We start from the raw sequence: 25,633 nt of genomic DNA on the forward strand, positions 1-25,633 counted from the left end.
CCACGCTAAACCAACAGCATCATGCTAAGAGTTTGCTTTTGTCAGCCCCAAGGACTTGACATGTGCCCCCCCCCCCCCCCCAACCCCACAACTACTGCTAGCCTACACATGACACCTGGAAGCCAAATGTAAATCAGTGTGCTTTGTTTTTAGGATTGTGGTGAAGGCTGCAGCTGGCATGTGCAGACACTCTTGGTGGTGATGGTGGTGACAGTAGATGTGTCCTCCTGCTGCACAAAACCAAATGAATTAGCATTCTTTCATTCGAGTAGTCGCAGTAATCTTTGTAAGTACGTAAAACTTTCTCTTTTCTTTCCTACTTTCTTTTTTTTCTCAGAAGACATTTATAGCTCACGTCTTGAAAAGCGCCATATAAATAAGAGAGCAAGAGCATCAATGAAACGCCTCAAAGTACAAATATGTGTTAAAACACCGGATACTGAGCTGCCTGTGCTGGTGGGTGAAAGTGCTGCTCTGATAGAAGAGACAGAGAGATTAGAAAAGAGGACAAAGTGCAGCATCTGATCTCATGGTGTCCTCTGTCGAAGGTTTTTTTTTGTATTAGAGGCGGCTTTAATCTTCAAAGAAGCCCACCTGCCCCTGGCAGCATGAGATTAATCCAAACTGTTCGTCTTTTCAAAGACATCAGAGAGTGATGTCACAACTCTGAAGATTCAATACAACTTAGATTTGAACCCCAGTTCTTTCACCGTGATCCGAGGTTCATTTCAGTTGCACCTGTGGAGGATGTGAATGTGTGGATTTGAGTAGTTTAGTAGACGAAGGTTGAACTAAACTGGTGGAAATAATTGAATGTGGCATCCAAGTAGGGCAGCAGCCAGGCACCAGTCCAACATTTCTTCTCCCAATACAGATTCCGATACCTCAACTCAGGTCATCGGATTTCCCGATTTGATACCGGTGCTCTCCTTTTTCCCATATTTAAAACTGGCAAACTAAGACTTTTAAGGAAGGTAAGATGAGTTCAGGGACTGCTGAGAGCTGCAATGACTGAATGAATGTACAAGAATGCGGAAGTACAGAATTTTACATTCACAAAGAAACTATTTAAAGTAGATCAGGTGCATCTGGCTGATACCCAAACCCTTTAATAAGGTGAGGATCGGCCCCATCCCTATCTGCAACTAATTTCTTTTTTGCTTCATCAAATCATTGTTTAGCCTACAAAATAAGTACACATGCCCATGGCAATTTCCCAGAGCACCAGATGTCCTCTTCCAATTCCTTATTCTGTCTGAACAACAGTTAAAAACCCAACGGGATTCAGTTAATAATGCTGTCAGATAGAGAAAAGCTGCAAAACCTCATATTGGAGAAGCCGGAACCTATAAATGTTTACTTAAATCAGTAAATTAAATGATTAAATTACTGAAAACAATGAAGTGAGGTATTAAAATAGATTAATTTTATATTGATGGACTATTCATTTGAGACCCCCCCCCCCTTTTTATGGGAAGAAAAACAAGCGTGGGATTGGGGAGTTGGTGGTTTAGATCCCAGCTGGGAAAAGCGAATGAGACACGTTCTCAGTCCCTGATCACCTGCTGCTGTTCATGTGCTCTTCATCTGAACCCCAGCGGAGTGTTTAGAGCTGCTCTGAGGACAGTGGATGTCTGTTGTTGTACTTGGATGCTACTAAGTAAGAAACTGTAACTAAGCGAGTCTGCGGTGCAGCACTGCTAAGAAAAGAGCACTTTAGCGCAAACCCTCCGGGGAGTAAACAAAGATCCCAAAACAGTAGAGTTTCATCAGGGCGTCCCTCCTCTCTGCCTCCATCGGACCCGTGATCCCCCCCTCTGAAGCCACATGGTGCAGCAGATGCTCGGGCCGCTGTGCTCTGACTCCTCACACTCGCCTTTCTCATGGAAATGGCCTCGGCTGTCTGGCTGAATAATAGCGATGCTCTGTGTGTGCACGCGTGCATTATGGAGCGGCATGCGTGTGAAAGGGAAGGGTGGATGGTTTTTGCCTCGTGTGGGTGGAGGCTTTAAGTGCACTTTATGAATAAACAGGGTTTGTTTTGGGAGCTGTATCGAGCTGTGTGTTCCTGCAAAAGCAAACAGAACCGTGTCTTGTGATTTGTTTTTTTTTAAAAGGTTAAACTCAAGACTTAAGCTCGGTTAGACCATGAAATGCTATGTGTGTGTGTGTGTGTGTGTGTGTGTGTGTGTGTGTGTGTGTGTGTGTGTGTGTGTGTGTGTGTGTGTGTGTGTGTGTGTGGGCAGGTGCAGTTTACACCTCCTGGCATCCCCGTGTCCGTCCCTGGCAGCACTGCAATGCATCAGCCATAAAGGCCTCCTGACTCTGCAGGCAGCCATGGGGGTAGCATATTGTCAAGGAGGTGGGGCTGTGGAGGGTTGTGACAGTGTGTGTGTGTGTGTGGTGGTGGTGGGGGGGTTGCACCCCTGCACCGACCCTCCCAGTGTGAAAAGGCCCTTTGTGTTTCTGCAGCCATAAGTCTGCCTGGCATGGGATGGAGCTAAAGTGCCAGGTTCAGAGGTCAGGAGGCTGGCAGAGGAAAGTGTGTTTGAGCTTGTTGTTCTATCTTTGTGAGGACCAGTTTTGAGTTTTAGACCTGAGAGGGGGGGGCATTACGATGGTCCTCAGGTCTTTTAAAGGGCTGTTTGAGGGTTAAAGCCAGACGATGTAACTTTACTAAACTAAAGTACGACTCTAAAGTAGAAATAACAAATGAGTTCTCTTACAAGTGACACAAGCAGTAAAACCTTTGCTCATACTTCTGGTATGACCAGCTTTTGGAAGCTAATGAAAACTTTAGATGAACGTTAACTGACTTCGTGTTCGCGTCACTCTCACACGACTGAACATTTTAAACTTAAACTGGAAACTATAAGTTCACAGGATTATAAACCAGGCGTCGAAACTTTCTGCAGTTTTCTGATATTTTGTCGGTACATGGATTATGCTGCAGGAGTAGTGTCATGTTTTGATCCATGTTAGCATGACGCCAGCTCCTTAGCACAGGGCTGCACACGTGCTCCTCCACTGGTCATGTTCTGCCCTGCATCACGATTTGTTCTGCCTCTTTGACACACACACACACACACACACACACACACACACACACACACACACACACACGGCAGCAGTGGAAGTAAACAGGCAACGTGATCATAACGTCCAGGGTCGCTCACAAGCTCTTACACGTTTTAGTTGTACTTTCATTTTTATGTCTGCGTGTTTAAGCACATACAGAACTTTCTTTGTGAGCGGACATTAAACAAGCTCTTTGTGAGTCAGAGAAGTATCAAACGTCAAACCGAATCCCATTGGTTTCGTTTTCTGAGAATTGAGTTATTTCCAACAGTGAAAGGTTGCTGCTTATTGTGCAGTTGCCATGGTTCTGTAGAGCAAGGCACTAACGCAGCCAGGGTCAAGGGTTCAGTTCCCTGTAAAGCCCAGTGGGGTCAGCGTCCGTGAGACGTCTGTTCTAGCGTCCTAGTGACTCTTAAACCTCCTGCTTTTCTTTTCTCTCGTACTTTTTGTGTCTCAACCACAGTTTGCTTTTCAACTTTTTCAGTCAACCATTTGTACATTCAAATAAACTAAACCCAAACCCAGAGAGCTTAAAATGGACAGTCGGGATCCAGAGGAGGAAGGGTGTTGACCGCGTCCAAACCATTTCCCAAACAAATCTTTGCCGTCTGTGTTTTGTCTGAAAGCTATTTTGGATTTGTTTGGCCGTCCTGCATCAGCGTCTGCGGTGAAATATCTGTCGGAGGAGAACTTCAAGAGTCCTGACTGACTGACTGTTTGTCCTCTGTCTCTTTGCAGGACAACATGCCTCAGACACCACCGTTCACGGGGCAGCTGAACACCAGCGGGTACAACAAAAACCTGTACCAGACCAAGGAGGAAGGCTACCCCGGCCTCTATTATCATGACAACAACCTGGTGTCCGGGTCCCTGGAGGCCCTCATTCACCACTTGGTCCCAAGTGTCGATTATTATCCAGATGTGAGTATTGGTTCTTACGTTTACATTTGACTTTTTTTATTTATCTCTGGTGGTTTCTTTTCCTTTGCAGTTTCATCAAAGTAAGGAGGTAAAGCCTTCTTTCCTTTTGTTGTGTCTGAGAAGCTCCGGTGCTTTGAGACCCCGTTAATAGCAAAGTATCTGATTCTGATTAAGTTTCTGTCTTCGTCTTTCTTTCTTTCTTGCATCTCCTCATCTTTACGCACATAAGGGATAAAAACTCCCCTTACTTGCTGATTATATATTTTGTTGTTTATGTATCATTTCCCCTTGTGACTTTTGATTTCATGTGGTTTTAAAGCCCATTTCCAACCGTAAATGATCAATTTGTCATGTTGTGATTTTGCTTTTGTAGTAAACTTCTTTTCTTTTCTCTCCACAGAGGACGTACATCTTCACCTTTCTGCTCAGCTCTCGCCTCTTCATCCACCCATATCAGCTCATGTCGAAGGTGTGTCACCTGTGCATGGAGCAGCAGCGACTCAGCGACCCCCAAGCTGACAAGGTACGCAAAACAACAACCAAAATATATATCCCGTCTTAGCTTTCTGCCTCCTACAAAATCTAGACCTTTACTCAGTACTTGTATGTTTTTTTTGTCCTGCGTTGTCAGATGAGAGTCAGGAAGATTTCGCCCAAGATCCTCCAGCTGCTGACGGAGTGGACGGAAACCTTCCCATACGACTTCAGGGACGAGAGGATGATGCGGAGCCTGAAGGAGCTGACCCACCGGCTGGCAAGTGGAGACGAGGTCAGTCATTGCCTGCTGATGAGATGATATGTTTAGTTTAGGTGTATATAAGCAGTAGAGTGCTGTTTTGAAGGCCGCACATGCAGCAAAGCTACTGGCACAGGCAGATTTTTGCTGATAGCAGTGGAGGGAGGTGGAGGGGGTATCTCTGGCAACAAAGCAGTTTTTGGGGCTGGCTGAGTTGAGAGAAAAGCCCCATTGTTCACGGGCTAGGTGGCTTTTTTGTGGTCTCTGTGGCGCTCCTTCCTAGGCAGCATATGAATTGTTCCACCGCTGCTGAGCTGAATGTCACTGGCTTAGCGCATCATTAGCCATCGCTGCGCTTTTTGGATAAAAGTTATTTTAGTGGGCTAGATCTGTTGTTGTCCTGCGCCCTCTGTTATCTTTGCTGCACATGCAGACCCTCCACTGGTAGACAGTCAGATATAGAAAAGTTGTTTTTACAAGCAGTGACTCATGTTCGCGTTTCCTCTCATGGTGTAAATCGCAAGTTAATGTAACAATAAAATGGTGCACCTAATGGAATAGTTCAACATCGACATCATGCCCTTTTGGCCGGGTCTTTCTTAAAAAGGAGATTTAAACTCAAAGAGAGATTAGAGAAAGAGTTTTTTATCTTTTCCTTCTCCAATGAGGTTAGAATGACTACATATCAAATGTTGTTTTCCCTCCATGTCACCAGTGGTAACGTTCCCACTTCAATTTTCTTCAGTCTGGACAAATAATTTAGTTAGTTTTCCTGAGCCAGGGTCTTTCAGTGCACGTCCTGATGGTTTCACATGTGTTTCGATGTGCTCTGCCGGGGAATGAGTTGCGTGTTTGAGTTAAGTGTGTGTATTTTTTTTGGGGGGGGGGGGGGGGGTTAATGATACGGCAGCAGGGGCTTGTTAGGACCAGACAGTGATGGAGGACACAAACACCCATCTGTCCTGATAGAAGACATCCCTCCTTCACCGCTTAGCTCAAGAAAAACACGGCCCTCTCATCAGTGTTTAATGCAGGTTTCACATGACTCATCAATAGTACAAGCACGAGTATTGATCCTGATTTAATCTAGAAATCAATACGTTTCTCACATATCTACTCTCCTTGTGCAACCCCCGGACGTAAAGACCTCCAGTGATACACGCTCTCTCGGTCGTTTGCTGGCCACACGGACATCTTTTGATTTCACAGTAGATTGGCTGCAGTTGGCATTGACACCACCCCGCTCCAAAGATCTTGTTGATGGTTAAAATCAATTCTGTCCTCGAGGCAACAGAAAGCCACTCAGCACAAGATTCCCCTGGTAGTTTCCCTTGAGGTGATATCATGCTCGGCACGTTTAACAAAAGTAATAGGTAATAGTGATCATCGCTACAAACAAGTTTGAACACGACAAGGAACGTAATTAGTCAGACATTTCTTCCTCAGATGGAGTAGAAATTACGGGAAAAGGCAACAGAAAGTGTAACAGAATATTGTCGTATTGATTTGCAGTGAGCCGTACCTCTATGTGGACAAGTGGATCCAAACCATGCCAGGAAATGTTTATTATCTAACCCACTTATTTAGAGGTGATAGTGAAAGTGACTCATTACATGCAGCGGGCAGATTGTGTAATCATTTTCACTACTAAATACAGCTGTGTGAAGTCCTCGGACCTCAGCAATAAACCTGGTTATTAAAATGTTATCATATAGGACTGATGGCTTCTCAAAAACACCACAAGTTTTCCTTAAAGTCATGGACTGTCCTTAAGAATTTGTGTGGGAAACCTAACTGAGCAGGATGCTGCCTTGCCTTGACCCCGTATTAACAGACTTTTTGACACATGGCATTAACTAAGAAAAAGCTCTTTCTGTGAACAGATAAAGGTTACGAACATGAGACACAAGTACTGTGTTGACAAAGCAGCCCTTTACAACACTTGAACACCCTGCAGATGTGCGGTTTTTCTTTTTTTAGGGAAGCTTTGGTGCCTCTGGTTCACACATTGCCACAAACAAATGATGAGGAAGTAAAGTTGTCATATTGTTCATTCATGTATCCGTAGATGATAACCCGTGATAATCAAACATGATTCATGGCTGTGGGTAGTGCGAACGCCCCGGGACACTTCTTCGAAGAGGTCCAGCCGTTTAAGGTTAAGGAAGTAATCTGACGACAACAGCAGGGGTTTGATCAGAACTCATTTGCAATTCGTGTTTCTCACAGATTCTCCAAATCATGTTTAGAAAACAAAACACAAATGTGGGACCATAAGCAGGTCTTGAGCACAGAGTTAGTTGCTGATTCTTCAGAGCGTCGACCGCAGCCCTCTGGGAAAGGGTTTGAGTCCAGAATAGATGTCCTGAGCATCTGGTCAAAGTCGTGTCCAGACCACACTCCCAACATCCCAGGACCTTGATCTCTGTAGTAAGACTGTCATTATGGATGTGGTTGGATATATAGGGAAGCAGCAGCCGAGGAGAAAACAAGCGCTGTGATCTTGATCTGACCTCATTTGGTGGTACCGAGTTCTTCCCTCCAAATGTGCAGTTTTTATTTTGCAGTTCTTTTTTTTGCTTTATTATGACAAGTTGGGTTGATTTTAATAGATCCCACATTATATGTCCAGATTGGATGCCTGGTACGCTTGATATAAGGCAGACTGTACCCTTTCATGACAGGTGCCTCTGCAGTGTATATATGTTTAAAGTTGATCTGGGAAGTTCAATATCTACAAAGCAGTCCCATCCAATGGCAGATAGAAGTAACTTTTAATATTTAATATTAGATTAAACACTTGTCTTTTGTGTGGGTTGTAATTACTTAATAAGTATGTAAATGCTCATTGCACTTTGAATAAAAGACTGCGAGGCCGATTCCTCTTTAGTCAGCTATTCTCTCGACTTGAGACCCTTTAAGTTAAAGAGACAAGAACTTGAGACTGTTTTGAAAGTTGACTCTCTAAAGACTTGACTTGAAATAGTGATCAGCCAGAGACCTGAAAGTCTTACAAGTGACTTGACGTTGACTTGTCTGGAATGACGTGAGACTTAATAAGATGAGAAAAGATCAAACTTTTCGGGTGTTACAGGATAGCAGCAAGCCGAAGAAGAAGTGGAGCGGATGAATGAAAATAAATTTTACAAATGAACGCAATAGAAATCCAGACAGCAATAAAAAAAGCAAAGAAATAAGAAATTGTGCAAATGTGCAATGGGGTTGCAGCAGAGGTCTTAACTGATCCAGAGTTGTGAGTGTTGACAAGGATCAGTTGTGACCCGTTCTTGGCATCGTGACTTGGCAACAAGTGCGTGTTTGTAGATACAATAATCCTGCGCGGTGCACCTTTTACTATCTGTTCATTAGTGCTGCGCGGCTAACCTGCTAAAAACAGTCCGGCCCTTCGTGTGGGTCAGGTGGAGCTCCACAGGAAGCAACAGCACTCAGCCAAGAAAAACAGGACCTCTAGTGATACGATGGCACGAAGCAACCGCACGCCTCAGTCGCGGTGACTTGTACCGAGCAGCCGTCTGCCACCTCAGGATCGCTGCCAGGGTCGAGAGCTCGGGGAACAGCGCGCCCCCGCTAGGCCCCCTCTTTCGCAACGCCAATAGTTCTGATGAGCAAATGCGACTCCCTCTGCTTTGAAATGTCAGGCATGCTGTTGTCTCCAAGATCTGTGACTATATTTATTCAACCCTGGCCCGTCCTCTGTTTGTAGTGGGGACAGAAGCTCCGACAGATGGCTGACTTTGAAGTGGCAACTGCAGCGATTTTCACTGGTGGCGTTTCTCGCTGTTGTCCAACTGTGCAGGAGCGTGGTCAAGCATTAGCTAAGTGTGTACAGTGTGTTTACACTGATGGTATAATATGCTACTCATGATTATTTTCTCTCCATGTTTTTTTTTTTTTTTTGGATTAATCCTTTAATAGTAAAAAAAAAAAAAAAAAAAAAAAGGTATATCACATGATGCCTTCAAATTGCTCGATTTCTCCAACCAACAGTCCCAAAAAGAGAAGATACTCAATTTAACAGTGATATAAAACTGAGAAAAGTGGAAGCTGGAACCAGAGAAGGTTTGACATTTTTGCTTTTTTAATGACTTCAACAAGTAATTAAATTATTAGAATCAGAAAACTAAATTTATTTATGTTTTAAACATTAATTTCCAGCACTGGTAGTGCTGAAAGATCTGATGCCTGAATGATCGACAGATTAATCAACAAATATTTTGACACTCAGTTGTTCGTTTAAGTCACTTTTCAAGCCAAACTTTTCTGGTTCCAGCTGCTCCAATGTGCAGGAGCAGAGATTATTTAAAAGAAGTTTTCTCCCTGATCTCCAGTCCATCTAGACGCCCACTGCTATTTGAATCCTGGTTTTTCCTTCTACAACATTTTTCTTCTCTCCGTCCTGCCCTCTTGAACTCACCTCTTGCCAAAACTGCGATATCCACAGAGCCACAGTTCGTTGGCTGACGGGTGAATGTGTGTGTTCGTGTGCCATCACACCGATCACCGCCACATCACCGACAGACGCAGACGCATTAGTCACGCCCTGGGAAGTGAATTTCAGGAGAGGTTCTGCCCTGGCTGTTTCCAGCAGAGTGACGAGAGCCCGAGCGCCGACTCCTCACACTTGACTGCTGTCGAGGTACCGGGCCTCCACATCCATCATGAGGCTAGCTGTATTTCTTCCCACCCTGTCGGACTTTAGTCTTGTTTGTAGAACCCAGATTCTGGAGGCTGAATTGGCAGCAAGTTCAGGAAGGAGGGATGTGGTCTTGAGAATAGGGGCCTCGTCACCCCAGAGCTTTTGGGCAGCTCATACCGGTGGTATGGACTGAGGCCACGAACAGGATCCTCCACATTCATACAATAACACACAGTCTCCTCCACACACTAAATCAAACACACATGTCCTTCTTCCCTCTACAGACCCTCTTATGCAACTTCTGTGCTAAACTGTGTCAGTGAGGGAACAATTATCTAACCGTGGCCCGTTTTGAGTCCAGGGGAAGGTTCAAAACGGGACGACCTCTCAACCTCTGGGGACAGGGAGCCAAGAGCCTCCCTCCCCTGCCCCTGTTGTGCTGAGAGGCTCTTAATGAGCCCGGCAGGAAGAGGCTTGCGTAACATTATGAGTGACCCGTCCAGTGCATGACCTAAAGGATGCTTTTCTGCTAAATAAATCCCGGAGGTGTCACATTTTGAGGGTCGTTCTGTGGTTTGGGCTGAGGGCTGGCATCAGTTTGCAGTCAGTTCTGCTGACTTGTAGTCAACATGTGTGTTGTAAATTCCACTGAGGTTGTTACCACTCTCTGCCACAGATGAGTGGTTAGCAATTAACCTAAAATGCCTACAGCTGAGCTAAACAAAGTGGCTCAATAACCCAAAGAGTTTGTCATGTGAAGAGAACCTTCATGTGCTGGAGTTTTGTGAAAATATCATCAACCCTTTTCTGAAGGTGTTCATCAAGTAACATGTTGGAGCCCCCAGTAATGGCAGAATAAAATAAAACTTCTTTTGAAGCTCCTAAACGTCGAAGTCTAACTAACTGACTCTCTCCCCTTCCCTTGCTCTGTCCTTCCCCCGTCCAGGTTTACAGGAAGGCGGTCGGCCAGATGAGCCAGGGCCTGATCAGGAGGTTGACGGTGCTCAGCCAGTACGAGGAGGCGCTGGTCAAGATCAACGCCACGGCGTCCGAGCGGCTGACGGCTCTTAAAGCGAAGCCCCAGGCGTCCATCCAGAGAGACATGCTGTCCATCTGCAACGACCCATTCACTGTCGCCCAACAGCTCACGCACATAGAACTGGTGAGCGCAACCCAGACGCTGCAGGACTTCTTCTACATATTTGTGTTTATTTTTTTATTTAGATCTGTTATTTTTACTCCCTTTTTGTGAAGGACAGTTCCCATTGATCTACAGAAACCTGTAATTGAGCCAATTTTCATCTGTCTCATCATAAAAATCAGTTAAAATCATACATCATATCAATCATTTGTTGTGTATTTCAAACCAAATTAAGACGTAAATGTTATCTTCCAAAGAACAATCAGAAATCCTGCCAATGACTCACACTCATACCAGCACATGAGCAGAGAGGGAACAGACCAAATCAATACTGGAGAACATGTGAGAGAGAAGTGACACGTATGATGGATTAGAAATCGGTGTGGTGGTCGAGGTGAACCCAACGCCACAGCATTGATTTTAAACAGTGGTGTTTGACCACAGCTTTATATTCATTATATGTTCGTTTGCCATTGAAAAAACAAATCGGTCAAACAAAAAAAAAACAAACACTGGTTGATCAAGGGCAAACAAATATCAAAAAGACTGATGGAAATGTCCAGTACACCTCCACACATTGGAGTAATCTTCTGCTGCTTCTACTGTAGTCGAAGTATCCACGTCCTGCTGCAACTACGCTCCACCAGAAAGCCCAAAAAAGAAAGTACTTGACTGTAGCATGAAATCCTAGCTGATAAAAACATGATCAGAGGAAACAAATCCATTCCTTAAAGTGACGCACACGCCCTCTTAGGTGTGAGGCGGCAATGAAATCCCATGATTTATCCGAGTTACTGGTGCTTCTAGTCACGTCCTGTTGAATATATTCGCATAGAGATAGTTGATGATCTGACTCTCATTTTTATTTGGCAATAATTTCAGAAATTTGTTTAAAAGTTTTGCAACATTTCAGTGGAAATGCACGTATCAATCGTAGGTTTCAACCATAGAAAGGATCCACTAAGTGCCGTTTTGCCATGCCATTTTAAATTGCTGATGTTGAAGGTTATCAACATTCACCAAGTAAAGATGCGGGGAGTTGATTTTCCCTTTTCCTTCCTTCTCAGGAGAGACTGAGTTACATCGGACCTGAAGAATTCGTCCAGGCCTTCGTCCAGAAAGACCCTCTGGACAACGATAAGGTAACGTCTGCACGCTGTTCTAAGAATAAATCGCCAGATAAGAGAGGGATATTACAGTGGTCACGAGTCATGCAGTCTGTTTGTGGCTAGAATCCTGTGTGCAGACCTGATTTTTCACAGTACGGTGTAGGCTTGTATATCGACGATTGGTTTTTCCTACGCCGATATTAAGGCAGCTTTAACTAGAAACTAGAATAAATAAATAATATAAAAATAATCTCTAGAATCTGCACCTTACTGTGCATTTAGAGATGCTCCTAGAGAGTCCATAAACGGTTCACAGTGATCAAAGTAACTTACTTATTCTTAGAAATCTAAAACGTACTTATACTTTTGGTAATTTGGGTGAACTAACTAACTTTAATAACATCACTAACAGACTGTCTAACCCTGGTGCCCCCCCCCCCCCCCCCCCCCCGGCGATCTGGACAATATGAAGATAGAAACTACCCCCCCCCCCCCCCCCAGTTCTTGTCTGGTATAGGTTAGAAGTGAGACGGCTTAGTTTCTCTTCCAGACAGATGTTCAGTTTACACAACACAGAAGTCACGGCTCAGGTCAAAGTGAGGGCAGGTGATTTCTAGACTGTAGCAGCAGACCAAATATCTGCTCCTCACACACACACACACACACACACACACACACACACACACACACACACACACACACACACACACACACACCCCTCACAATCTCCTCAAACCATCCTGGTGTCTGGACGGGCAGGGCATGCATGCACCTCATCTCTTAGCAACCGCTGCTGCCAAGGGTTTGTTTTGGGATGTGTGTGTGTGTGTGTGTGTGTGTGTGTGTGTGTGTGTGTGTGTGTGTGTGTGTGTGTGTGTGTGTGTGTGTGTGTGTGTGTGTGTGTGTGTGTGTGTGTGTGTGTGTGTGTGTGTGTGTGTGTGTGTCTGGCGGTGGGTTCTCTTGTCTGGCGTTCGGCTGCTAGGCAACAGCCCCTTTTTAGGGAGCAAGGTGATGGAGGGGGGGTTAAGGCTGCCTTTGTGCCTCAGGCTAGCCTCCCTCGTACCCCCAACGAGCCACTTGGAAAAGACGGGAATAACTGTGTGTGTGTGTGTGTGTGTTTGCTTGCATGTTAAATTGCGACGTGTCCACTGGCGGGAAACACTACATGGGGGCGGGTGGCGTAAGGCCAAAGGAATGTGTGGAATTAGATCAAGAGGAATCCACACAAAGGACCAGCGTGCATAATGTGAAGAACAGTTCAGTTGAGCGTGATTGGCTGCACGGGTCCACTCAGCCGAGAGTTCATTTACGATGCTCAGTGATGCACTGACTGATGGCAGGACAAAAAAAAACAAACAAAAGAAGCAAATATCAGCTTTATTTTTCCAGTTCGGTATTAAATTTTTTGCTCTGTAATTAGCTTGAATGCTAATTGAAAGTCTGTTGTTGTTGCAGAGCTGCTTCAGTGATCACAAGAAGGCCAGCAACCTGGAAGCTTATGTCGAATGGTTCAACAGACTCAGTTATCTGGTGGCGACAGAAATCTGCATGGTGAGTAATGAACACGAGGCCCGGGTTCACTCTCCAAGACGGAGCCTTAGTGCTTTGCTATTACTGATTATTGTCTCCATCAAATTATTTTTCAGTGAATAGTTTAATCCATAAAACAGTCCGATTAAAAAGTCTGAAACCAAAAGATTTTCAGTTTAAAAACAGAGAAAAGCCGCGAATCTTCACCTCAATGTCATTTTTGCTTAATAAATGACTTAAATTGACTGATTCAGCATGAACAGGGTATTAAAAGCAACAGTATTAGTCATGTATTGTTAATTAGAATGTGGGTCAATAAGGCTGCACTGTCTGATCACCAATAAACACAAAACACCCAAATGTCCCGTAAAGTACCAGCAAACTTTAGTACTTTCTGCACAGTACTTAAGTAATGATAATACACTTTTTAGTGATTTCCAGAAAACACCATTTTCCAGACAGAGCAGTCAGTCCTCGGGGCTAATGCAGTTGTTTAATGTTCTCCATTTTGCTAACAGCCTGTGAAGAAGAAGCACCGAGCTCGAGTCATCGAGTTCTTCATCGACGTGGCGCGCGAATGCTTCAACATCGGCAACTTTAACTCCCTCATGGCCATCATATGTGAGTTGGTGTTCTTCTTCCTCCTTCCCTCTCAGATTATAAGACATATGATTTATTGTACTGTCAAACAGGACAGCGACTGGAGTTGTTTCGTGTTTTAACGTAGTCTACCTGTTCTCTGGTTAAATACGTGAGTTGAACCCAAGTGTGCAGAGCCTTCATTTGGCTGTATTTGATTTGTTTGGCCTTCAGCGGCATCTGTGGTCTAAAGCTTAGAGAAGTAGACGTATGGCAGGATAAGGTTGCTGGTTCAATCTGGGAAAAGTGAAAAGGGGGAGTTCTTGCCTCTTTCCCTTAAACCCCCGAGCTGCTCAGTGGCCAGCCGATCAGACTCTGGTTAAAACAAAACAAAGATGGCATTAGACGAAGCGAAACCACCGGGTTAGATAACGAATAAAGAAAATCCAGACCCATGTAGAGGAGCGCTAAAGCACCTCAGACAGAGACCCGGCGATCAGAGGACAGGGCATCTGGTCGTCCTCACGGGGCTGGGGAGGGGGTCTGTGTGTCCAGAGCAGAGGGGAGGGGGCAGCTGGAAGAGGACGCAGAACAAACCATCCAGGCAGATGGTCAACACTGACCAGAGAGAGTGAGAGCACACGAGGGAGGGAGGGGGAGGGAGGATGATGAGGGGGCAGAGCGGTGGATATTGGAGTGCCAGCTGTTCTCCATCTTTCTCCCCAGAGAGAGCGAGAACGCCACAGGCAGATCTCTTCTCCACCAGCCCCATCTCCAGGGAACCACCGGGGTTAGACAGCCTGTTAGTGATGTTGTTAAAGGGTTAGTTCACCCAAATGACCAAAAGCACATTTTCTTATTCACCTTCAGATGTGTCCGGCCAGGCTGGTTTGAGGAATCTGTCTGTGTCTCACTGTTCAAATCAGACCTGATCCAATACGGACCCCCCAGATCAGACGTATGTCTCAAAACTTGGCAAATAAAACCAAATCCATCCGCATGGTTAGATGCCACTGAACTGAGTGAGTGTGTAACTTCGGTGAACCAACCCCTTTAAATTAAAGGAAAAACACGCACACTGATGTTCTCACAAAGAGGAGAGTGTGTCCACCACAGCCAGCACCTGTCCTTCCACACACACACTGGTGTCTTTGTAGAGTCGTCTCCGAGGCGAGACACGTTCTGAGACACACACACACGCCGTCACATGTCGCCATGTGCGAAGTGTCAGGAAGAAAATGAGGTTCAGCGGTTTAGAGTTTTATATTTCTGTGTGTGTCTTTTGTTTACTCCGGGGTTGTTTTGTGTTGTTGTTCTGCTCTGATGGTGACCCTCGGTGCCTGAACCTGCACACACACACACACACACACACACACACACACACACAGAGGATTACCATATGGGAAGCAGAGCGCTGGGAGGGGAAACGAGGCGTGTGTTAACTCCATTGTTCCTGCGGCCTTTTGCCTCGCTGCATCAGAAGAAACAACAGTAGAAAGAATGAAATGGCGAGGGGGGGGGGGGGGGGGGGGGGGGGTTAAAGGATGACTGTCGTGGGAGAAAGGTGGAGAGGGGGGGTGCGTCTGTCTGTCTGGCTGAATGGGAGAATGCCATGTGTTAATGCGATCATGTTTGGGTGTTTCCTTGGATGTGTGATATCCCCCTCATTGTCTTTTCTTCTTCTTGTGTCCGTCCTGCAGCTGGGATGAACATGAGTCCCGTGTCTCGGCTCAAGAAGACCTGGAGTAAAGTCAAAACGGCCAAGTTTGACATCCTAGAAGTAAGTCTGCCTGCAGAGATTGAAATTTGGACTCGCATGTGGTCGTGAAACTCAACAAACGTGGATGTCTGTGGATATGATAGATGACTAAGTGTGTGTTTTCCTGGTTGCCCACTCACATTAGCAGCTCTGTTTTGTTGCGTTCGACACCGATGACTAACTGTGTTGCGGGCGTGAGGGGCAGCTTCTTCTTTTGCCAGCGAACTGTCGGGTTAAATGTAATGACAGAGATGAACACGGCCGTGCAGAAAGCTCTGGTGAACATGGGTGTGAGTGGGGGAGCAGAGACTCCCGCAGATCTCACATAGATGGATGAACACGGCGTAATTAAACATGTAAAGACACTGATATTCTGAACTTCTGCCATTACTGTTCAAATAATTAGGCCGTACTGAAGTATTTATTTTACTTTATAGGAAACGTACGACAAACGGGTTTAGTTTCAGCCCAAAAAGCACAACTTTCTCCCAGTTTTATATGATTACTCGTTAGAAATACATGATAAACAATTTAGAAATCATCCTCTCAATTGCTTTCAAGTTCCAAAGACAATTAAAAAACACATTCATAAAGAAAAGTGAAAGATGTTGAGAAATCTTCTCGGCTTTCATTTTGGCCCAAATAGTTGATGAGTTTTTGTTGTTTTGACATTGATCCATCGCCAAAGGTTTGCATTTAAGTCCCCAAATATTTCACTTTTTATTAAAAAGTAAAACAAAACAAAACAAAAAAAAGGAACAAGTGAACAAAACAGAGCAGCGATAATCTAAAGAGACGTGTCCCAGAATAAGGCGTCAGAAATGGTAACAAACGAGCAAATCTGACAGCCAACGCGTTGAAGTGACGAGTCCACGGGGACGAAGGCAGGTGGAGGGACAGGTACTGCAGGGAGGACTCTCTCAGACCATCAGCTGGCCCTTTTTGAAAGAGGAGACCTGAGGTCGAGAGGAGTCTGGGGGCCTCTGTGGGATCTGAAGGCTTTCAAAGACTCAGATCTTTAGGTTCCCTTCGTGTCTCATTTCCTTTTACCCTCCTGTTTGTTCCTGTGAGCCTCGTCTGAGGTGCGTCCTGAACTTTCTGTCCCACAGAGTCATTGTTTGCTGTGATGCTCACAGACTTGATTCCTCCATCACACGACTCGAGACACGCTGGTTTCTCAACACTGAGGGTTTGAATTATTGCGCGACAGGAGTTAGTCTGTTTGTGGAGGATGGAGGTATTAAACTTGAGGAAGTAACACATTTACTTTTTTCTTTCATTATGCAATGAATGATTACGCTTTCAATTAATCATTTATTGTAAGAAATGTCAAAGTAATGTGTAGAATGCTAAATTTAAAAGGTCTCAGAGGCCGAATGAAGTCTTAAATTCCTTGTTTTGTCCGACCAAAGCATTCTTTTCAAAATGATCAGATCCTCACATCGGAGAAACTGAAACCAGCAAATATTTGGCATTTTTGATTGATAAATGACGATTAATCAATCAGCATTATTTATTTTAGTCTGTCAGCTAATTGTTTCAGGTTCTACTGACTGCACATTTTTTTTTATATAAAATTTAGATTTGAAAACCCGTGAAAGTTTGTGTGCTATGAGCTTTGCTTTTCCGTCTTTGACAAACCAGTATTACGTGATTCAATATATCGGCATCTCGTCGGCCCCTCAGATCCACTCGGCTGCTCCCCTCGTGTCTTTGTTTTGTTCAGACGTGAGCTTGTCCTCAAACTGACGCTGTATTTGTTTCTCTCCGCAGCACCAGATGGATCCTTCCAGCAACTTCTACAACTACAGGACAGCTCTGCGAGGAGCCACGCAGAGATCGATCACCGCCAACAGCAGCCGAGAGAAGGTGAGGCCTCGACGCAGCAACACACACGCCGTGCGATACTGGCGTTTAGAGTGCAGCTTGCCAAAAATTCGGCGAACATTTCTTTTGTACTGAAGCGTCCAGTAGCCACCATTTATATAAACCCCAAAAAGTCTGAACATCTGCACTCCAGACTTTGGCTGCAGCTAACATCCTGAGCCATCAGGGCTAGCAGCTGCTGGAGGAGTCGAAAGTGACCTCTCAGCACTTTGACCACAGGACCGCCCTGAACACAGTATGGTGACGCATGTTACAGCGGAGACACTTTGAAATGTAAACAGTTGAGACGGTTATCACGCCGCCTTTATCTTCACGTACTGCATCATCGAACTTGAAGGAAAGGAAGGCAAAGCAGCGCTGCCACTCGTTGTGCCTTGTTATCGTCTGGGAGCTGCGCTCCCATCGTGTTTACAGCATCAGCAGCCACTTTGACGGGGGGATGGGAGGGGGGGGGGGGGGGTTGCATAACAGTGTAACACAGAGGTCGAGTTATAAGTGGGTCAAGATACAAGGAGGGTCTCGGTTTCCTCCTCATCAAACATGTTGTGTTCTCTTGAGCAAGGGAGGAAAGAGAAAACACGGTCGGCTGCCAGATCACATAGTGTTCTCTGCTGCTCCTTGAGTTGCCCGTCCTGACCCAGCGTGAACCAGCGCAGAGCTCGTGTGCTGCCAGACGCTCGTGGTTAGTCTCTCCTCACACACGTCACATGCTGAAGGAGTGTGTTTTGTACGGAGACAGAGTGTACCGTCAATATGTATCTGCCCCCCGGAGGTTTGTGAGGGATGGGTTTTTTTTTTTGGAGCTCAGAAATGCAAACATACCCGGACAAGAGGTCGGGGTCATGAAACGGAAAGTTCCCAAGAAGTCTGGTATGTTCTTGCCCTTGTGACCTCTCCTCTTAGGGAGTGGTGGTGGTGGTGTGGGGGGGGGTTGTTTATGATCTCCTGTCCTGTGCTGTTGAGGATCAACAAAGCCACCATTTATGCCCCATTTCGATCCGGTTTCGCTGTAGTTTTGCTCTTTGCTGTGAGGACAGAAGCATCGAAATGATCTGACAGTTGTTGATTCATTTGCTTGAAATAACATTTTCACGAAGAAGAATGTAGAAAATATTCCAGTTTACACCCAGTTGCTGCATCATTACTTTATAATGGATGCTAATAAAGTGAACTTGTGCCTATTGTAAAGCACTTTGCGATCACTGGTTTGTACAGATTAAACAGATTAAAGATTGTGATCAGGTAACAAGAATAAAATCAGGAAAAAGGAGCCAATAAAATATCAGGAATGAAAATATGATTTCTGAGAATTATGGCTGCTTAACTGTTTAGTTTATAAAATGAATGAGAGAGGCTCATCACAAGTTCGCCAGAGCTCCAGGTGACGTCTTCTCGCCGCTTGTTTTGTCCAACTAACTCAAAGGTATTCAGTTTACAATGATATAAAACTTCTAAAAGCGTCTGTGTTTTTGCTTCATAAATGACAATGAAAAGTAAAAAATATTTACAATTTTGAAGACTTAAAAATGGGCTAATGAGGATCCTTATGAGGAAATAAGGAAACAATAACTTTGAGCGGCTGTTAAACATCTTTTTGATGATGATAACAATCAAATCTATAAACACAAATAGATACTAGCACAGAAGATGTAATTTTTGCCTCACGTCCAGACCCGGCGCCCTTCTGGCTCCAGACCCTCAACATCCCAGATGTGTCCAGCTGTGAAAACGACTTCCTCTCTGCTCCTGTTGGCCACTTATTTCCTCTAAAAGCAGAACATGTGTGTACAGACGTGTGTGCATGCATGACAACAGTCCCGCAGACCCCTCTGAGCACACTATGTGCAGACTTTCTGACTGGTTGGCAGCTGCACTCAAATTTTATTGAAGGATAATGTGAAGACAATTTCACACAAGTGAGCCAAGAACGGCGTTAAAGAGAAACACAGCTATCTTGTAGAAAGAGCTAATGAGGAAAGGGTGTGTGCGGTTTATTCAACCTCTGACACAATCAGAATTCAAAGTGTGCGTTGGATAAATTGCTCCGTGTGCTGCTATCTCAACTTTTAAGAGCTCCACCATCACGAATGTTTGATAATCTCGGGTGGGGACGTGTTGGGACTGTCGGGAAGAGGTGACGCGCTGAGGTTTCTTTATAGGTCACTGTGCCAGATTGCGGCATCTCGCGGATCAAAAGTGTTGGTGTGTGTTTATTTATCTGCCATAGCAACTGATAAATGTCAGATGTAACCGGCCAGTTTGATTTTCTGAATTACTTGAATGGAGTCTGGTGCTCCTTCCTTCCTCTTGCTCTCAGTCGACATCTGTTAGCGCCCAGATACGCAGTGACCTGAATCATTGTATGAGGGTGGCGATGAATTATTTAAGGGACTTTAAAGGGGAATTCTTCTTCTCTGGAAAAACGTCCTCTTTGCTCTTGTCTCACTTGTTTTGTATTCGTACATGCTGCTACAGGCCTGTAAGAGAGGGAAGCTAATGGGCGTCTTTTGATGAAAATGTGTTTGTGATCAGAACAGAAGAGAGTCTGTTTTTGTTCCCTGGAAATGATCCTGTTTGTCAATTGCAATCCTTTTCCTTTGAGTCAATGTTTATTAAGCTTACACACCTGGGAGTGGTGTGGAAACCCCCCTCACATCTTCTCAGTGAAATTAAATCCCTTTCTCTCTCTGTTGTCTTGCAGATTGTCATCCCTTTCTTCAGCCTGCTCATAAAAGACATCTACTTCCTCAACGAGGGATGTGTCAACAGGCTGCAGAACGGCCACATCAACTTTGAGGTAAACTGAATTTTAAACTCCCCAGAGGGAGTTTCCTCGGCTACAGATCCCCCCCCCCCCCACACACACACACACACAGCTGACTTCTCCACGCCAGGAAACGTCACTGTATTTACTACACATGGCAACGGATTTGATGCTATTTCTTCCCACTTCCCTAAAGAGTGTTAGAGAATGAAGAAGTCAGACTCGAGTGTGTAAAGTTCAGCTGTGTTTCCATGGAACAAACACACACTGACCAGTGAGCAAAGACTCACAAGTGTTTCCACTGGTCTTTGGTCACAACTGCTCTGAATCAGACACTATTTTAAGGATTCATTCTATCCTGGGAAACTCAGCTGATTCCTTTTTCTGTCCTGCCCTGTTGTGACTTTTATACAGAACGTTTGAACACATTAACACTTCAGAACAGCTGGCTATAACCACAGCGTAGGAACTTCAGCCCTACAGGGCTGTACACCTTCCTGACTAAGCAGTGTGACAGTAATACAGTTTTACCACCTGGCTCGTTGGAGCATGAAGTAAAGAAGTAATAGTCAAGTTAATATGAATAAACTGTGTAGTGTAGACCCTTAAACATTGACAGACCTCTGAATATTAACCTGCATTGTCTTGCATTTTGGTTTAATTTTGCAGAAATTCTGGGAATTCGCCAAACAAGTGAGCGAGTTCATGACCTGGAAGAAAGTGGAGTGTCCGTTTGAGAAGGATCGCAAGATCCTGCAGTACCTGCTGACTGCTCCAGCCTTCACTGAAGATGGTACGTTTATCTGTGAATGAATGATGGCGGACGGTTGTGCAGGAGACCGTTTCGTCGTTTGACGTTTGGGAGAATATGCTTCTTCACTCTCTAGCCAACAGTTCAGATTGGTGTGGATATAAATAACGGCAGACACAGCGATGTCCTCTGTGTCCTCTGGTTCACCGTCCTTGATAACATATAGTCCACCACAGACAACAGAAGGACTTTCTTTAGCTGCGAAGCCTCAAATCCTCACACACCTTGTTATCACCTCTCAGCGCTGATAGCTTCGGTCCGCTTTAATCCACATCAGAGTCGCGTGTCACTGGCTCCGCCTCTTATCAGCGTCTTATCGGAGAGAGACAGGGAGGTCCGTAAAAATCCTCCTGACGTTGAAGCGCACCGACCGAACTGACCGATCAGCTGTGACGAAAAATACATCTTCAGAAACCTGCAACTCAATTTTAAAGAAGTCCCATCATCTGGGTCTCAGCCAAAAACCTCATTATCTCAATAACAAATATTCAATACTGGAGTTTTAAAATAATACGTCGTGAATATTGAACCAGGTTTTCAGCTTCTACGGGGAAAAGGATCACAGCAGTTTAAACAGTTTGTGTTTCCTACAGCGAAAACACAGTTTATCACATGACGTGCTTCCAGTAACAGCAGTCTATTCACATATTCCTTCCATTTTTCACTCAGCTTGACTGACTGTCCTGAATATCGTGAGCGTGTAAGTGTCAATAAGACACAGACTTTTCTTTCGTGCCTGGAGTCACTCGTTCAGGGTGGATGTCACGTTTCCAAAAAGTCGTTCTAAGCTAATGATGGTGTGTGATTTTGTCGTTGCAGCGTTGTATCTGGCTTCATACGAGAGCGAAGGTCCTGAGAACAACATGGAGAAGGACAGATGGAAGTCTCTGAGGTGTGTATGAACCCCCCCCCCCCCCCCTCCCTCTGTCTCCCGCTTTGAACACACACACACACACACACACACCCTCAGGGGTTTGGAGTCTTTCAATCACGGCTGTCACCCCCAACGTCCCCTCCTGCCCCCCCCCCCCCGCTGACCAGGCAGCCCCAGAGGGATGTAGGTCACGCTGATGCTGACCTGCATGCTATTCAATAAATGCATTAAACACACAGACACACAGGTGCTCATCGTTCTTCTTGGTCACACCATCGCTTGCAAAGACGCAGGCAAAGGACATCAGTCATTTTCACACAATTACATCCTGCGCACACACACACACACACACACACACACACACACACACACACACACACACACACCGTACCCCCTTATCACACCCGTCTTTGTTCAGTCGGCTCCAACTGGTTGAAGGAAGCCCCCGGAGAGCTGACGGAGTGATATTTCCTCTTGCTCCAGCATCACACGCTAATGTTTAATTGACACAAGTGGAGTCTGGGACGCGTTGGGGGTTTTTTTTTTTCCCGCAGTGACGGAGCGGGTCGACCCGCAATCATGAGATCTGTCTGGTGCATCACTTCCATTAAAAGCTTTCAGGCTTTTTTTTTTTAACTCAGTGGAATAAAAGTTTTTTGTGCGAGGAGTTGTGGATTTCCAGCCACACAGAGGAGCTGCAAGATATTCATACAGACGATGAGCAGCACATTTGGAGCATTAGTCCTCAGAACAAGAATGCAGTCCAGCTGTGTAACAACAAACTATCCGCGTTTCTCGTCTTTTATATAGATGATATTATAACAGTAGTTTCACCGGGTCATGAAAGCTTTTACGTTCCTAACCTCTCTGTCTGGCAGAGTGATGAAGACGTGACGACGTTTAACATTAATGATTTTATGTGGAAGAAATAGAAGAAGAACACAGCAGTTAAGGTGGCCAGCAGAAGCAGCAGCCGCTGCTGTACAAAGACAATGTCGCCACCTACAGAAACTGTATAATCATTTTTAAGATATTTTAAAAATCCAGCAGCTAAAGAGTGAAAATTGGAAAAAGAACCCCAAAACATGGAAACTGGGATGTAAAAATACATAGAGACAGATATTATTTATGGACAGTGAACACATGATTCATGCTGCAAGTTGCCAAAAACTGACCCCACCCACATGCATGAATCAGACCTGCTGGCAGGGGTCAGAGGTGAGAGCAGGTTTTGGATCCAGAGCCCTGAGTGTTGGGTTAAACCCAGCCTGTGTGTGTGTGTGTGTGTGTGTGTGTGTGTGTGTGTGTGTGGTCACGTTTCCTGGTGGTCTGCCAGCCCTCTCTGCGTCCTCCTGAGCTTTCCCTCCGCTGCGACGCAATCTGTCATTTTATTGTAGCTGAGCCGCGTCAGCAGAATGTGCTGCTCGGCTCTGCAGACACACACACACACACACACACACACACACACACACACACACACACACACACACACACACCTCCAGAAATCCACTAAATACAAACTGTTGCTGCCACTCAGATTCTGCTGTTACGTCGTCGACATTTTTTACAGTCGTCAAAGATTTTCAACACTGGGCACAGTTTGGTACGCTGTAAAAAATCTGTTATAATTTTGCTCAGAAATCTAAGGCTTAATGAAGTGATTTGCCTTGAAATGTTTAATTTTCTCTTTTATTGTGTGTTTTTTTTTTTTTTAATATTTGTGGAATTACTTCATGAATCTGTGCAGATGCTGAACATTTGTCACATCTGGCTTAAACCTCAGAATTAATCTTTTACAGCGTACCAAGTCTTGCAATGTGAAGAGGTCTTTAAAACAAATCAAAACCATTTCTGTCGTTAAAAAAAACCAACTCATTCAGAGGATTTTGCAGCCGTGGCGGGCGGACCGTGAATTATTTGATGGTCTCAGGTTTATCTTGTGATGTTAACAGCTGCTTCTTTCTCCTCTCCACAGATCCACTCTGCTAAGCAGGGTCTAAACGTCTAAACTGAAGAAACCAGAATAAAGACAAACCCCCGGACAAGCGAGCCGCGCCCCGTCGACGCCGCTGGTGTCCAAGCGAAGTATCCCCGTGTTGGAAGGGAAGCGACAATCTCTGCTTTGGCTGGCGAGGATCTTTTGTTCCCCCCAGCTTCAGATTTCTATTAAGCTGTGCTTTTCCTTACCCTCTTCTTGCTCTTTGTGCTGTATATTTCAGGACAGCTGTTTTTTTCATCTGTTTGTATGACTTTGTAGTCTTTTTTTAAAAAAAAGAAACACTACAAACCTTCAAAGTAAAAGCCAAGGGGTGCCACGGTGCTTTTTCTCGTCTGAAGCATTTCGCCCTGACAAACCTTCTGTGAGTAAATGGAGTCGTTGGGGTTGTTTGTTCCCGCCCCCCCCCCCCCGCTAGTTTTCAACACATTTTTTTCCACTGAAGCTACAAAGTTAGCTGCTGGTTGGCTAACTCAACAGACACGCTACTCTTGCTGGTTCCATAAGCCAGCAATTCTTTGTATGGACGACTCAAACCGCGCCCGCGACACTGTTGTTTATCGTTAAGCTAGCCATTATTTGTAGTTCTGTCTCGTCTCGTTCCTTTTGTACGACACCGGAGTGTCTCTCTCTTCATGTTTCTGAAGGTTTTGTTAATCGTGACGTGTAAGAAAAAAAGTGCACTGGCTGCAGTTTAAAGATGTAATTGAGTTTTTTTGTTTTTTGTTTGTTTTTTGTTGGTGTTGTATAAAGTTTTGTGATTTTCTTATCTTTGACACATTAAAGTACCTCAGTGTGCTTCCAGCGAATTAATTCAACCCAAGTGTTTCTCGTGTGGTTGAGCAGCATCTGAAACCCTCCACATCTCTGACGCAGGAATTTGGGGGTGTAAAGACGCTGTCGGACGCCCCGGCCATCACTCCATTTGAAGCATACTGAGGCATTTAGCAGTGAGCTTAAATGGGAGGTGTGATGATAGTGTGTTTCCTATTGTTCCTGATAATCAGTGTTAAAATAGCCCTCTGCTGCTGAGAAGATAAGCCAGGCTGTTGGCTACCATTCGTACCATTCACAGTTCCCCCTTTTGTTCCTGCTCTCATGCAGAAGATGTGTGGTTGCGCTGCCCCCTGGTGGTTCGGTCAGAAACGTGAATGGATTTCGTGTGGTTGAATAATGTGAACTGAGGATTTCTGTTAAACCCTAAACATGTTAAATAATATCCTTTTTATGTTTTTATTTTTCACATTATTATTAAAAGTACAGTTTCCTCCATATTTGTTTTATTTATAAATCTATTTGTGTAGTCACATTATGTCCTCATGCCAATATTTACTATTATTTTATTGTTATTTAATTTTGTACTAGGTACATAACATGCTTAAGTAGTACTCAGATATTGGCTTAACTATTTTTTTTTTTTTATACAAGTTTGTATGAGACACTTATTTTTCAAGGTACTATCTCAGAGTATGAAGTTAAACACTTTTGACTGACGTCTGCTTTGCCTTGACTGCTCCTCCCTCAACACAGAGTGCTGTTGTGGTTTATTGTGTACATACTGTGTTTCTTTTCCCCCCCTGTGTTCATTCATTTGTATTTGGACTGTTGAAATGGAATAGAGGAACCGTTTATGAATGAATTAGTAGTGTTTAAGAGAGAGTTAATAAAGAATGTTTAAAATTATGGAGTGACTCTGTGGGGTTTGTTAAATGTCTTGTGTTTTTAAATGTTTTTAAATGTTGTTTAACTTTAATCTCGACGTGTGGGAACAGAAAACTAAAATCTAAACTC

General features: G+C 44.6%; 1 protein-coding gene across 4 annotated transcripts in view; it reads left to right on the top strand.

Moving 5' to 3' along the window:
• The window catches only part of rasgef1ba (RasGEF domain family, member 1Ba), a 109,682-nt gene extending 85,715 nt beyond the window's left edge, over positions 1-23,967 (top strand). For 3 of the 4 annotated variants that reach the window (XM_070903900.1, XM_070903901.1, XM_070903902.1), the window contains 13 exons: positions 3,817-3,999; positions 4,400-4,522; positions 4,631-4,768; positions 10,339-10,554; positions 11,601-11,675; positions 13,098-13,193; positions 13,691-13,793; positions 15,452-15,531; positions 17,284-17,379; positions 20,099-20,194; positions 20,831-20,954; positions 21,792-21,864; positions 23,822-23,967. In XM_070903900.1, the coding sequence (XP_070760001.1) occupies positions 3,817-3,999; positions 4,400-4,522; positions 4,631-4,768; positions 10,339-10,554; positions 11,601-11,675; positions 13,098-13,193; positions 13,691-13,793; positions 15,452-15,531; positions 17,284-17,379; positions 20,099-20,194; positions 20,831-20,954; positions 21,792-21,864; positions 23,822-23,846 (1,428 nt within the window). In that variant the 3' untranslated portion in view covers positions 23,847-23,967. Of the gene's footprint in view, positions 1-3,816; positions 4,000-4,399; positions 4,523-4,630; positions 4,769-10,338; positions 10,555-11,600; positions 11,676-13,097; positions 13,194-13,690; positions 13,794-15,451; positions 15,532-17,283; positions 17,380-20,098; positions 20,195-20,830; positions 21,011-21,791; positions 21,865-23,821 lie in introns of those variants that run through there. The other variant, XM_070903903.1, reaches the window with a different exon arrangement.
• The last annotated feature ends 1,666 nt before the right edge of the window (positions 23,968-25,633 follow it).

This window comes from Enoplosus armatus, chromosome 4, assembly GCF_043641665.1.
Source record: "Enoplosus armatus isolate fEnoArm2 chromosome 4, fEnoArm2.hap1, whole genome shotgun sequence".
Classification (NCBI taxonomy): domain Eukaryota; kingdom Metazoa; phylum Chordata; class Actinopteri; order Centrarchiformes; family Enoplosidae; genus Enoplosus; species Enoplosus armatus.